This window comes from Pempheris klunzingeri, chromosome 7 (genome assembly GCF_042242105.1).
Source record: "Pempheris klunzingeri isolate RE-2024b chromosome 7, fPemKlu1.hap1, whole genome shotgun sequence".
In the NCBI taxonomy this organism is placed as follows: Eukaryota; Metazoa; Chordata; class Actinopteri; order Acropomatiformes; family Pempheridae; genus Pempheris; species Pempheris klunzingeri.
The window spans coordinates 27404369-27419455 of record NC_092018.1 but is presented as its reverse complement, the minus strand read 5'-3'; the positions used below and the strand labels follow the sequence as shown (position 1 = coordinate 27419455).

At 40.7% G+C, this 15087-nt stretch overlaps 1 protein-coding gene across 1 annotated transcript in view; it reads left to right on the top strand.

Moving 5' to 3' along the window:
- Positions 1-7707: 7707 nt before the first annotated feature.
- LOC139204299 (transmembrane protein 132C) overlaps positions 7708-15087 on the top strand; it is a 106944-nt gene continuing 99564 nt past the window's right edge. The window contains exon 1 of the mRNA XM_070834297.1: positions 7708-7720. Coding sequence (XP_070690398.1) covers positions 7708-7720 — 13 coding nt within the window. The remainder of the gene's footprint in view (positions 7721-15087) is intronic.

Genomic DNA, 15087 nt, shown 5'->3' with positions numbered 1-15087 from the left:
ATTAAGGCTTAAACAGTACGAACGCACCCAAGAACTTCATTTCTTTGTAACTTTGGGTCTACAGGAGAAAATAACATCAGTATTTGTGCTCAACTTTAACCAAGAATAGTGAATTCACACAGTCTCTAAATAGTATTCATTAGTGTGTATTCCAGGTATATTTTAAATTTTTTCAGCCAGTTATTGCTCTCTTTCTGTCAGACGAGATGAATCCTTAACTCCGATTGGTTATTCATTTTGGATTGAAGAGATCACAGACAGGTGGCTGGACAAAAGGCTGTCGCTACATCTGGGAGAGGGAGTGGAGCGCCTGGTTGTGTGCGGAGCTGTCGCTGTCTATCAGAGGCATCAGAGCTTAATGCATTAGAGCCAATGATCTGACAGGTACATATTGTCAAGGCCCATTGACTTCTTTGTGGTGTGGCTGATTGATTGTCAAGATTATGTTAAAATGGGAGTCGTGCGACTCTTTGTGATTCACAGTGGGGTGCTCATGCAGTAGAATGCTGAACAGCAGCCTTAAAACTGCTGTTGAATTTTAATTTTAAAATATATTGGTTTTATCCCTTGAGCAGTCCATCCTGTTGGTGAATAATCACTATTGTCCACCGGGGCTGTAACAAGACCGAGGAGTTTGCTGTGCCCTCTCATCTGTGACAGCAAACCAATGCACAGCTGCATGAAGGATGAATTATGGTAGACGGAGAGGTGCCTCTGACGCAGCACATTTTATAATTTGAAACAAAGAGCATTAGCCCAATATGAAACTCTTTTGGTAACAAAAAGAAATCACTCTACGAAATTAACATAGTTATTGTCAGTGGAGCAGCTCTGGGCTTTAAATCAGATAAAAAAAATTTGAAGCTCACTCTGACAGAGATTTGTTTCTTTTCAGAATGATGACTTTGTTATTCTTGTTAGACAAATACATATGCTCATCTTGACAGCTGACAGTTGTGGCTATTTATTAGCAGTCACCACTATTGCTGTAATGGAACAATGTACCACTAGGACACATATGCTTATTAATAAATAAATATTAGTAATAAAATTGTGGTACAGTAACAGCTGCCATTTAAACGAACAACTACTGCAGATGTCTTATTCAGTTGAATAAAGTAAAATATGTTCTCTCGAGCTAAATTAATTTATCTACACTGCTGCCCATAAAGTTGGAATAAAATGTTTTTTACCTCTTCTCATGAAATGATTGTGACAGTGTGATTTATTCTTGATAAATAAAGTTTATATCTTCTCAACTTTTCCGATCAAACTCTTCCAAACATATCACAGTGAAACTTAAACCACAATTAACCTTTGCAAACTGTGTATTCAGGCTTTAACACAGTGTATTTACTTAGAGCTAAACTGAAAATGTTAAAAATTAAAATTTCATCCATAAACATCACAAATAGTCTTTGTTACATACTGTATTTTTTGAAAACTTCTATCAGATGGTTCACATGGACTGCTACAATGCAGTGATCCTCATTAGAACCTGACTGATAAATTGTCAAGGCCGACATGCTGGCTTGTATTGGCATATTGTAGATTTATTAAAATGCCTCAATTATGTAGTTTGTCTGCTAAAGAGCACTAAAATGTTTATTTTTCAGCTCTAAAATGCTGTAAAATGCTGTAAAATGCCTTCCTGAATGTCATAATATGCCACAATTCTTTAAATCTGCATTAATTGATTGGGGGCACTTGGAGGCAGTGTAGGAAACTGTAAACACAACAATGACATATTATCACCCCATAAAGTTAATATGGCAAACTTCATCGCATCGCATCAGTCAGTGTTCATTAGAAGTTGTGTTTCAGGCCACCAGCACGTGCAGGTTCAACATTCACTGTCCATGTAGCTCTGCTTTTGGTTTCCACAAAAACCTGGGGGAAATATCTTGCTCATTAGCTGCTAAATAAGTGAACTTGTGCGCTGTAAAACCAAAAAGGTAAGGTAAAAGATGCCCGATGAGCTGAAGGAAGGTGCAAAGTCACTTGTGTTTATCCCTTTTCTCACATTGTACATAGTCACTATCCACTGTTAATATGAAAATATTGATTAGTGCAGCTTTAATAACCGTGCCTATGTGCTGTGTTTCATTATACATATTCTGCATCCATCAGCATTTCTGTGTCTCTCTCAGTTGGAAAATAAATTGGAACTTGTTACATATAGACATAAATATAAAGAATGCATTCAAATTAGACCAACAGAATTCAAAGTGCCACAGTGTGCTGTACTGATTACGGTATGTGATGTCTCTGCGCTGCTTTTGATTTTAAAGCCAATACTCAACAGAAATGTCTCTACGGAGTAATCATTTGTTCATTCACTACAACTCAGTTAAATGTAAATGACCTGAAGCACACTCTGGCCATTGGCTGGATAGTGCTTGGTGTAATTGGAATGCCAGTGTATGTGTGCGTCCCCAATCAGTCTTGACACAATCACCAGTTCCTAATCAGTGTGAAAGTAATGGCCACCTCAGAGTACAATCACTGTACAAGTTAGTCTGGCAGGAGTGGCTCTAACTTAATGGACTCCCTCGAGTGAACTCACTGAGTCAGCGTGGCTGTATTCATAGACAAAGAGCACAAAAGTCCTCTTCATGCACACCGACTTTCTGGATCTAAAAAGTATTGTCCTGATATTGATTTATCCTGATCCACAACTACATGTTTAGCAATGACATGTTTTCATGCTGCTGTCATCTTGCCCTTGCCTTTCCAGCAGCCTCTGGTCCTCAGTTTTTGGCAGCCTGGAGCGTTCATGCTGTTTTGTTTCTCTCGTGCAAGGGGACCGTGAGCTGATGACGAGGGAGGATTAGATTTGTCCAGTCACAACATAGACAGTGTGGCAATAGTGAGTCATTGGCCCTGTGGTGCTCAGTGGTGTCGTCCAGGCCAGGAGGGGCAGCGCTGGCAGTTAACACATCCTGCCACAGCTCGTTCTGAACCACTATCTGCTCCTGCAGATTCTCCTCTTAACCCAGAGGCCCTCAATTTCACACAAATTGGAAGGAGCCACACCAAGCTGAGACAGAATGACCCCTGTGATAATGAGGGGTTAGCCTAAAAAATAGTACAATTTAATTCAGATTGGGAATAAAATTGTATGAGATTGTTAATGCAAAACCGAATGCTGTCTTTCCCACCTGCTCAGAATTTAGATTAGTCACAGCGTAATATTTTTTATTAGCCTTGCTAGTGGCATGGCTTCATATTTAATGTTGCTCAGTTTCCCTGTTGGTCCACCATTTTGGACTGAAATATCTCATCACATTTTGTACAGAAATTCATGTTCAAATTCATGTGGATTCTCAGAGGTTGAATCCTAACGACTGAGTTCTAATTTAGCACCAACAGCACGTCAAACGTTTCACATATTCAGACATTCATGGAGTCGTACAGAGGATAAGTGCTAATGAATTAAAGATCTCTCTGTGTGAAATGCCTCAACAACTATTGAATGGTTTGCCATTAAATTTGGTAACTCGTGAACTACTCCGCCTCAAGAAAGGTTTCCATTCAGTGCCACCATCAGGTCAAAATTTGGTTTATGACCAAGTACCTGCGAGCTAATCACATTCACTCTGTGGTGTTAGTGAATGTTAACATGCCAATACGCCACACTAACATGGTAAACATTTTACCTGTTAACATCAGCATGTTGGCATTGTCATTGTGAGCATGGTAATAAATAGAAATCAGCTCAAAGCACCGCTGTGTCAAAATACAGCCTCAAAGAGCTGCTAGTTTGGCAAAATGCCATAAAAAGATAAATATAAGAGAGAAAATAGAGAAAAATAAGAAAATACTCAAAGACAACTCAGAGAATGGAGCAATAAAACAGTAATAACTTAGTTTACTTACTGACATACCCAAGGGTGCGTGCTGGCATGTAATGGGTTAAAAGTTCAGAAATGTAGGCTGGAGGCAGATCACTGACTGTGTTGAAGGTGATGGGTAGGACTGACTCTGAACTTTATTGGCAGGCAGAGGAGGGAGGCTAATGATGGTGGTTGTCTTTGCCCCCATTAAAACCCCAGCAGCACTTTTTCCACTGCAACGTAGCGTAGACAGTAAAGAGCAGAATGGATTTGAATAATGATACAGGCATTTTGCAGCATTGAAGTAATATGGCAGTTTGTATCCCATACCACGTGCTGAAAACAATATTAACATTCAATTTGAATCTTTTTTGGCTCTGAAATCGATTTGGCAGAGTGATATACTGAAGTATGATAGGATGAACCTTGATATGATTTGCTCAGAGGAGTTGCGAACTAGTCCCTTGTATAAGCCTGAGATAAGTGCAAACAAGCACTTGGCAAGTGGTTCTTTGCCCTGCTGGGCTGTTTTTGATTACTTGCTGTCTTGTTTTTATGCTGTTTTTTTTTTTTTTTAGCATTCTCAGAGACCCTTTAAGGTCGTTGTATGGAGGCCTATAATTAGATGTTCTGGGACTATGGAAACTGCAACTGCTGAAATTCAGAGTGATGTAATCTGTCCTCCATCCTTAATTGCACATGCCATGTACATGTTGACTAATTTAGCCAGGAAGAGTGAAGAAACCGCAAGCTTTTTGTCATTTGATAATTCCCAAAATGAGTCCATATTTGGCGTTTTGTTGTTGGGTTGTGTTGCTTTTTATAGCCTGTCTGGAATGACACAAGCGTATATTGCTTTCTCTGAGAATTTTATCACACAAACAGTGCTACCCTGCATTCATGAAGTAGGCATGACCGCTTCAACAATGCTGAAGGACAAGGAAATGCAGTGAGAAACAGCACAGCATGATAAGGATAAAAAAATATGTCAGGCTACCTTGGAATGGAGTGGTTGATTCAAAGAAATATTCAGGACCTGGCCTGCATGTTGAGGAGGAAACTTTTGTCCGAATGAGAAATACGCCTGGAAACACATTGTGAGATGGCCAGCTGAGAGAGGTGGGTTGATCTCTGAGAATGAAGATAGATGAGAAGTGAAGAATCACTCTCTGCTCCAGAGATATGGCACAGTAAACATGAGCTCATCTCTGAGACAAACACTGGGAAACAAAAAAGAAAAAAAAGAAGAAGTACAGATCCTCCCTCGCAAAAGCATACAAAGTACATGAAACCTGAAAGTGAAGGATATAGAAGAATTCTATCAATTATTTGATAAGGGATCTGGAGTCGCACACAATTTCTCAGAGGGAACTGGGGTAGTGAACTTGTGATTTATTTTTGGTATACAGTATCTCTTCATGCTGTAAGAAATAGAGCTATGCTGTAACAACTGGGCCGCGGCGATACAGAGGCTACCAGTGTTGAAGTAGGGTTTAATCATATTAATGGTAATGGTATGACTAAACCTGTGCAGCCATGTTTTTACACACTCTGGTTGGAGAGTTCCCTGCATGTCTCCTCTTATCAACGCTGACTCAAATTACTGAACATGAGCTTCTCACCCAGAATGAAAACGTATGGCAGAATATGGAATTAGATTTTTGCAATTACAAGGTCAGTATAAGTATGCAAAAACGGACCAAAATGGAAAGAAATATGAATGTTTCCAGACTTTTTTCTGTCTCCTAAAATACAAAATTCAGACCCCCCCCCCCGGTCCAATTTTCATTGGAAATTGTAAAAATGTATTGGAACACGGCCCACACATGGAATTAGCGCTGGACTGTGTTGTACTTCTTAGTCTCACCGCTAGGGGGAGTAACTGTCTTGAACGAGGCAGCTTCTCCTTAAAATGAGTAATAGAAGAAGAAATGTGCCACAGGTGACCCAAGATGGCGGAATTAAGGAAACATAAGAGAGCTAGATGCAGACTTAAAATCAATAACATAATAATAATAATAAAATTGTTCTTCACCATCTCCAACATGGATTGGTAGCTACAATCTTCGGCAACATAAAAGCATACATTGTCTGAATGTACCATACATGATGACAGTTAAATAGATTTTAAGATCATTTATTTACATGAGAAACATCCAGCTACTCATGCTTAGATGTCAAATATCCTATGAAAAATCGAGCTTGAGGTCTAAGTAAAAGTATGGACTTCTGGAAAGAAAAATGTGTAGTAACGTCCTCTGGTTGGTTGGTTGGTTGATATGCTGTTATTCCAAATTCTCATTGGCTGGACAACAAGATTAATATTATCCTTCTCCAGTGAATGATCGAGCTAGCCATGAAATTATTGTTCCAAGAAAAAGAACACGGAGCAGAAGAAGAGCGATGGAGTAATCAGTCAGTTGAAGAGTTGGTAGAATTTCAGTCAACACAGATTTTCCTTGGTTGACAACAGCCCTAGCAGGAACCCTAGGAATAAAAACAGGACTACCCTAATGTGCCGTGGGGCTGTTCACTATTTAATCAGGTTTATTTAATCTGCTCTGAATGCTGCACATTTGAACCCCGTGGACTGAAACCACCAACAAAGGTAGGGTTTGATCCACCTAAAGTCAAACTGTGGTGTGATTCGAGCAGCACGGACTAATGACAGAATTAAATGATGGTTCTTTGAAAGCTAATCTAGACAAGTTTCCCTGATGCATGATGTCCAGATGTACGCTTGACTACAGCTCCAACTATATACAACTATTTCCTCATTAGCTCACCGTGGTTCAGACCACCAGAGAAAATAAAATCTATCCCTCTAGCAGAGTAAAGTGTAGTGAACGACTTGCTGTCAGTCACCTGAATGAGGTTTGTTTTATTTTACTCTCACGGGCTCTACAGTGTGTAGCGCTGCTGACAAAGGATGAAAAGTCACCAATGAGCGAGTCACCTGTCAGTCCATGTGATTTCATGCTCGGTGTGTTTATGAATAAGCCCATGTAAATGCACTGAAATGAAACACGGAATTCTTTGCTCTGGAGAATGGAAACCAAATAACAGTATTGCTAACAGAAGCAAAAGGCTATTACGTGTGATAAGGAATTGTCTTGGAGGGCGAGCTTGTGATGTTTGATCTTTTGGATCTTTTTCTGTGATACTTTTAATAAGATATCACTGTCACTGTGTGCAGCAGGCATACAGATTTTTGACAAGCCTGTTAAGAGGATGATGCTTTTATAGCAGTACATCATCTAATTTATGAAGGGAAGCAGCTGTGTCACAGTTATACAGTTAGTGATATTTTACACTTGGAAGCAGTACAACCTGAGCAGCTCCACTGCAGCAGCATAAAGTTGATAAAGAATAGGTGATAACACACTCTCCCACCTGAGTATTTACTGTTGTACAGAGTAATGCCAGAACTTGTGGAAAATGTGCAGAGACATCCCAGAAGACCAGGGATCATTATTAACAGTAGTAATACTGCTTCCACCCAGCTTTATGTGACTGACAGGGGTAGCATTACCACTAGTGAGCTAATTTGCTAGCATATCTTCTGCAGACTGTGCAAGCTGGCTCATGTTATAGCATTATTGACCACAGTGGCTATGAGTTTGTTGTTTTATGTGTTTTTTTTATGTTACAAGGAATAGATTTTAGTAGGAACAATAGCATTGAGCTGTTTCTTTTTTATTGCCTATTTTTTTTTCCAGCCAGACATTGTAAACAGAGCTGGTGAAAGTCCTTTTGCTGGGCAAAAAAAATCTGTGATGAGAGAGGGTTAATACAGAAAAGCTTTCAAAATAGGATTAACTAGCAGTTATGTGTGCATGAATACGTGTAAGGTATATATTCTACGACTAGGATGAACTTCACAGGTAAGCTAGGCATAATGGCAAACAGGGGTAATTTAATATGCCAAGAGTTTCCTTTGTGACAGCACGAGCGTAAGGCTTCATAACACTGGCTGCCCCCTCCCTTCTCTGCTTTTCATGGGGGTTCAGTCTAACAATAGTTAGCTAGGAAGAACCGTGGTGCTTTGGCTTGGCCTGTTGAGGATTAACTCAAAACAGTGAGATTTTTTTTCCTGCCTGCAGAGCAGCTTTGTGTCCAAGAAATGTTTGTAGAACTAAAATTCTAATTAGCTTCTGTTTCCTCACCTATTTTTCTTCCACATTAGAAAGCCCACGTCTGTGAAAAGCGGGCTCAGGAGGAACCGTTTAGTCTTCTAGGATACCTACAGACTACAGTTTGCTGGAGTGTAGAGTGAGTTCCTGTCAATCACTGAAATAAAGTTCTGCTTGGCAGCTGGACAGAGGGGCTTTGAAAACAAAATGTGCCGCGCCACATTGCTTGTTGGAAATATTTCTTTAAAACTAAAAGATTTTGTCAGTGGTGTGAAAGCACTTTGCTTTTCCTTCAGAGCTAGTCTGAAATAGAAACATTCCTCTTTCCCTGCTTTAATAGCTTTTTTCCCCTGGCCCAAAATAGATCTACTTGTTCATGGAGTTAGTTCCCACTCTGACAGGTTTTAGGTTAAACTGCAGATTTAAAACCAGTCCATCTGGAGCCACAATAAAAGCTCTTCTCAGAGGGGAACGAGGCAGTGTCGGGTGAATGGACACTTCTATAAAGGGAAAGAGGAAATTATATTTGTATATTCCTAAGGATTAAAGAATTTAAAATATATATTACTTGTGATTACACTGACTTTACATTATTAGAAAGATATACCCTGAACCCATCTTGTAACTAAGAGAAAGATGTGTAAGTGTGTAGTTCAAAGTCCTTAGATTTAAGGCTTTAAGATTTAAGTGTTTTTTCAGCTTTTTCTGTCTATGTGATTTTTTTCTTTTGTCCCTTGGTACAGTTTAGTGCAGAATATGCATTAATGTCTGAGACAAGCAGAGTGTCAGGTGACGTCTGTGCAGAGTGCAACATCAGCTGTTGCTATTACTGTAGTCACTACAGTCATAAATAATGAGGATAAAGATATCATTCACTAGTGTGTTGTTTAAAAGAATATATCAGCATTACTATGTCTCTATACTGCGGTACAGTAGGTAAACTGTTGGTCGCTGTAGTCTGTTGTAGTCCTTGGAAGAACAATGAATGAATCAATGAATGAATCAATCAATCTTTATTCATATAGCGCCAATTAATAACAAACATTATCTCAAGGTCTAGAGCACACTCTTTAATCAAGAGAGACACATCGATTTGAGAATTAAAAAATTAAGGATTCATGAATCCCCACATTAGCAAGCCATAGGGAACAAAGACAGGGAAAAACTGCCCTTTAACAGGAAGAAACCTCAGACAGAACCTCAGCGGTGGGTGGCTTCCTGTGTTGGTGCATGTGGAATAATGAATCGTCATGTTATTGATTATGATGAATAATATGGCAATAATGAATATATGAATGATATTAATTATTAATTATGGATAATGACTAATAACAACAGTTGCGGTGAGAGTCACGCAGGCCCACAGCGGCGGGATATCCACGATCCATGGAAGCCAGAGAACTGCAGCCAGGTGTAGCGCTACCGTGATCCACAGGAACCTGAGAGATGAGAAAGCTCAAAAAGCTCCAGGGAAGATACCAAGTTAGTAACATACATTAAAGGGACATGGAGCATACAGATGGAGAGGGAGAGGGAGAAGAAAGATAAAGGAGCTCAGTGCATCATGGGAAGTCCCCCGGCAGTCTAAGCGCATAGCAGCATGCAACTAAGACAGTTGTAAATAGTTTTATCATCAGTTTTCTAAAAGACACACTGGTTTTTTAAAACATTACTTGACATGAAGTTAGAGACCGACACCAGCTTTAAGGAAAGAGAATGCCATTTGTCTAGACTTTGGAATATTACCTTATTTGAAGGTGTGTTGAGCGAGACACAAGCGATATCTGCTACAAGGCGTCCTCTATGCTTTGACAGTTGTTTGAAGTTTTGAAGGCTCAAAGCAAATGTCATTTGGGAAACATGAAAGTTTTCATAGCAGTCCAACAGTTAATGAGATATTCCAACGTCGATCAGGTGGACCCACTGATGGGGCGTTACTGCAGTGAGGGACGTTTGTCGCTGGACAGCCGTCTTTATGATTTGTGAATCTGCTTATCTCACATTTTAATGACATCCAAGTTCAGCCACTGTTTCTATTTATAAGATTGATTTTATAAAAGCACACAAGACGTCGTGTTCTCAGTATCTGTATCCTAATTCCACACCACGCGGTGAGCAATACAGTTTTTACCAGTTATAAGCAGCTTCTCCATTTCTGCTGTGCTTTGCTTTGTCGCTGTCAATTATCAGATGATGGAACTTTACACAAGTGCTTGAATGTACCAAGAATACCGAAAGATGGTTGAAAGCAATCCATCGTTTGATGTAGACCCAAGCAATTATTGCCTGTCGGTATTCGTATGTGTTTAAATCCTCAAATGTTTTTGCCGTCCTTGTTTATTAGCCACAAACACCCAACAGCTGTCTCTCCCTTAGCATGACAGTTCGGCCTCAGCTGCTATAACACATTGTCTGTGTGTCTGCTTGACTGATAGCTGAGACAAACTGATTTTTACCAGGAACTCTATAGTTTCACTGATTTTCCACCATTCTCTTTAGTGGCAGCTGCTGTCTTTGTGCAATTGAACAGAATTTCATTCATAGGTGGAGTGAATCTCCACCCTTTTCTGTCCATTCACATCTTTCTATTGCTGATGAATACATTCTTACAGCCTCCAATTTTGAGGAGCAAATCCAGGTCAATTATCAGCATTGCTATCGCGTATTAATTAGCAATGAACCTAAGATTTGGTGCAGTGGAACACAGAAGAGAGAGCTCGGAAAAAGACCACACTAGATTCATAAACTCCACGTAGCCAAAACTTGCAGTATTGCTGCTTTTATAGGGAATCAGTGTTGTCAGGAGAGCTCAAGAGCACAGAATTTACCATCCTATATGTGGGTGACCTTGGGGAGAGGTTTACCAGTAGATTTGGGGAGGGAGCAGGGTTGGATAAGGAGGTACTTAGGCATGCACAGACACTGTGCTAAAGAACTCCTTCATTTAGTAGCTCTGTTGTTCACACCTTGCTATAAATAAAGGGATTTGGGGGAAAATCTTCCCTCTATACTGACTATATAAACTGATTTAATTAACTTTTACGGATTTTAAGGCTGTTATCCCCGGGCTCCTCTGCAAACCGTGTAAAGCCTCACGATTTTGGCTTTAACAAATTCAAATAACAAATTCTAGGTAACAACCGTTTATTGTGAGAGTTTTTCAGTTGACCATAGCTGAACTCTGAAGTTGTATCATTAAAGGGATAACTGTTTTTATTGACGTGTCTTGACCCTAGGGGCAGAAAAACTTGTTACGGTTTTATTCACACTTACTTTCATGATCAGCAGCTGCCTCGCACTCATCAGAGCTGTAAAAGTCACAGACAGGCATCATCATCCATAATCAATCTGCTTTATTTGTATAGAATATCCTCTGAATTAGACTGTCTTTGCTTCCTTGATTTAGTGGACTTTTAAAGAGTATGATGGAGAACACAAGATAAGTTATAGTAATTGATCTGAATTTTTCTTCTTCAGTGATGCACTGATTAATATCTAAAGTCATGTAACCCTCCCCTAAAATCCGGTTTGCTGTGTAATAGTAGAATTTGTAGCCTAACTGAGCTCTCATCAGTAGGTGGCCAATAAGTCCAGGCTGGATTTGTGTCCACTTGTTCCTCTGTCCTAACAGAGCTCACTCACCATTAAATGTCCCTCTGCACTCACAAAGAGACTGACTGACTCTGCCCCACGAATGCCTCTGTATTTAGCTTGATTTACGATATCGTTTCGCAATAAAGGCCAGTGTGAGGGGAAGAGATTCATTAAGGAGCCCAGTTTATGTTTTAGAGAAGTCCGGAGGGGCCACGGGAATACTGATTGGCACACAGATATGTGCTTGTCTCATCCTCCCAACCCAAGCCAAAAGCTCTCAGCCCCTTTCCCCTCCAGCCATGTGCACTGGATGGCACAAAGGAGATGCTGTTCTCTGCTCGCAGGATGTCCAGGGTGCCCAGGGTTCTTGCCTCTCAGTCTGCAGTCTCCTGCTGTGATAACACGGTTCCAGGCATATCAGGCCTCCTCGTAGCACCTGGAGGCCCCTCTCAGCATCCCTTAATGACATCCCCACTGACCCTCCCAGCCAATAACAGCGGTGCCTGTTTGAGTTCGTCTTTTCCATCCACAGCTTTACCAAATAGCCCAGTGGCACGGCATTGCAGTGTTTACTCTTCATCGGTCGATACTCTTTAATCCCCGAGATGATGCTTTCTCTCATGAACTCAAAATAGCTCTTCCTTCTCCCCAGTGAAGCCACAGGCCCATTACTCTTTATTAGCTCTTAGCGTCTTAAATGTGGCCATCCATTAGAGGCGAGGCAACAAACATCCCCAGCAGGTCTCTCACACACACACACACGGACACACGGACACACACGCACACACACGCACACACACACTAATTCAAACTGACCCTGAATCAAGAACAATTATTGTTCATTGAAGTCAGCTCATCTCAAAGATAAAATAGAGTCACCTGTGTAGCACGCTCGCTTTGAATATTTCCAAGCTTTGCATTTTGGCCCTACCTCCCTCCACCATGACTCTTACTTATCAGCTAGGCGGGACCACAGACCTCTATCTGCCTGAATGATTCCTTTTCTATGGAGGCTGGCATGAAGTAATACCATACTGTGTCATGTATTGATTCTTTTCCAAGTCCCTCTTTCTTGAATTTCTTGGTGACTCAAAAACATAAATCATCCACAAATGATCCTTGAAGGAAATATTGTAATTATTATTCTTGACGCATGGTCACAAATTCAATAGCCCTTATTAATTGAACATGGTGAGAAATATGATGTGGGTAATTCAATGGGACTAGAGAGCTTTCTCTCATCCCTCATGTTTAGGACGGTTCTGTTTGGCATTCATGGCAAAGCTCACAATGATTCAGGGTTGGGATGAGGGTCAAAGGGAGTGTAATTGTAAACCTTGACAGAGGGTGTTTCTCTGTCAGCTTTGCACTATGATTTGGTGTTTTCTGTTCTTAGAAAGACATTTTTAGACTACTAATGTCGGAAACCGCTTTGTGTGTCATCCCTGTGTAAGAGATTATTTCAAACTGCATCTCCGAAGGGAGTACAGGTATCACACTAACATCCGTCTTTCGCCCATTATTTCTCACCATCTACTTATGCTACCTCCTATTGAGCTTTCTGTCCTTGTTCCTTATTTTCTTGTCTGTCTCGACATGTGTGATGAAGCAGAAAGACAGGCTAGAGCAGCCAGCCGTCGGCCCATGCAGCCATTCACTTATGTGTCCACCCATATTATTACAGCCAGGAGTGGGCAGCAGGAACATGGCCTCCCCGTCCCTGGTGTCCTCTATTGTGCCTGTTCATTTACTCAGCTTCTGTGAGTGTGAAGGCTGCTCTTCGCTCTGCCAGTCCTATTCCAGCTCTACATATCCTAGCGTGGAGCCTCAGTGGTGGGATGAGTGAGCCTGTATGAGGCTGGGTACAGCAGGGGTGCTGCTTGGCTAGTTAGCACTCACCTGGGACCTGCCTCTCTCCCCTGCACACCTCTACACAGCCGTGTGTGACAGAAAAACCTCTCACTGCAAACCTCAGAAACTACAGAGCTTAAATTGACTTTATGTGCAAGAGTGGCATCAGATATTTTTAAGTGACAACCACTAATTGGGACTGAAACCACCGTGAGGCTATTACATGCTGTGTGCTTGAAACTGGATTAGAACGTAGTCCAGTGCTGACGGCGTTTGCAAGTCCATTTCTTTTATGAGACTTGAAGATAGTCTTCCTCTGAGCTGTGGCCAGAACTTAAGTCTGTGCTTGATGCGTCACAGGGTGATTTTATCATCTAAATACATCCTGTTGTAAGCGATTGTAGCTATCCTACATTTGCAAATAGCAGGTGACCTCTGTATCTGAACAAGATAGAGTCTGCAGCCATGCTAGCCTCTCTCTGAGGCTGTGTAAGGTGTAGTGTCGCCTTGAGCTGAATGCTAACTGCTGCATATTATCATGCACGCAATGACAACGCTCACGTGCTGATATTTAGCTGATATATTTACCATGTTCACCATCCATTAGTTTAGCGTGTTAACATTTGCTTACAAACTTTGCATGAGTGTATTCAATGCATCAGTGAAAACTTTGAGCTGCTGGTGGCGCTAGAGGAAAAGTCAAGGGATGACCAAGGCCATTAGGATTCATCCTCTGGAGATCATGAATGTTTGTACTGAATGTCATGACAATCCGTCTAATAGTTGAGATATTTCAGTCTGGGCCAGAGTGATAGATGCAGCAACAACATTGCCTTCCATAGTTTTGCTTCCAGCTTGGCTAAAAATGATAGTAATTACTGTGCACAGTATGTGCAGGCATGCGGTGCTTTCGAAATGCACATTCACCAATAACATTTATGGAAGCAACAATCCTCTGCGTTTGTTGGATGCTGCAATCACTGAGGTCTCATCAGCGAGAGGCCCTGACTGCTGTTCCATGAGGAAAACACAGCCTCAACAGAGTTTCCATGTAGAGACGGGAAAAAAATCCCTTTTTATTAAAAACGCGAAATGAAGAAAGAGATTCAAACATTTGAATTTATCTGGCTCAGCATAATGCTGACTATCCTTTTACAGTTTAATGCCACACAATAGGGACACTTAATTATACATGATGTGGATCATAAAGTGTATGCTGAAACAGACATTTTTCTCAGTTGAATTATCATTATTTTTCCTTTGTTTTTGCATTTCTCTGCCAGCAGAAAGTTATGTGTATCCTCTTCTGCCCTCCTCTTTATTGACGAAATATGATCAGCAAATTTGGTATCTTTCAAACAGTCATTAATGCAACCACTACTACAGCTATAGTTAGTGCTACAACATATCTATTGTCTCACATGGCTCATACACATGGTTCATTATTTGGAAGTGACAGCTTGACTTCAGAGATGTTTATAGGTCTGATATAGTGGTAGCTGATTAAAACTAGTGCTAACAAAGATAATTACCAGTGTTGGGCTATAGCTACTTTTAACATGTAGGCTAATCAATCACTGATACTACTCACCGATAATGCAATTACTTTACAGCAAAACTAATGGTGCTGGCTGCATCGTCATATATTTTCTGTACTGGCATGATAGTGGTAT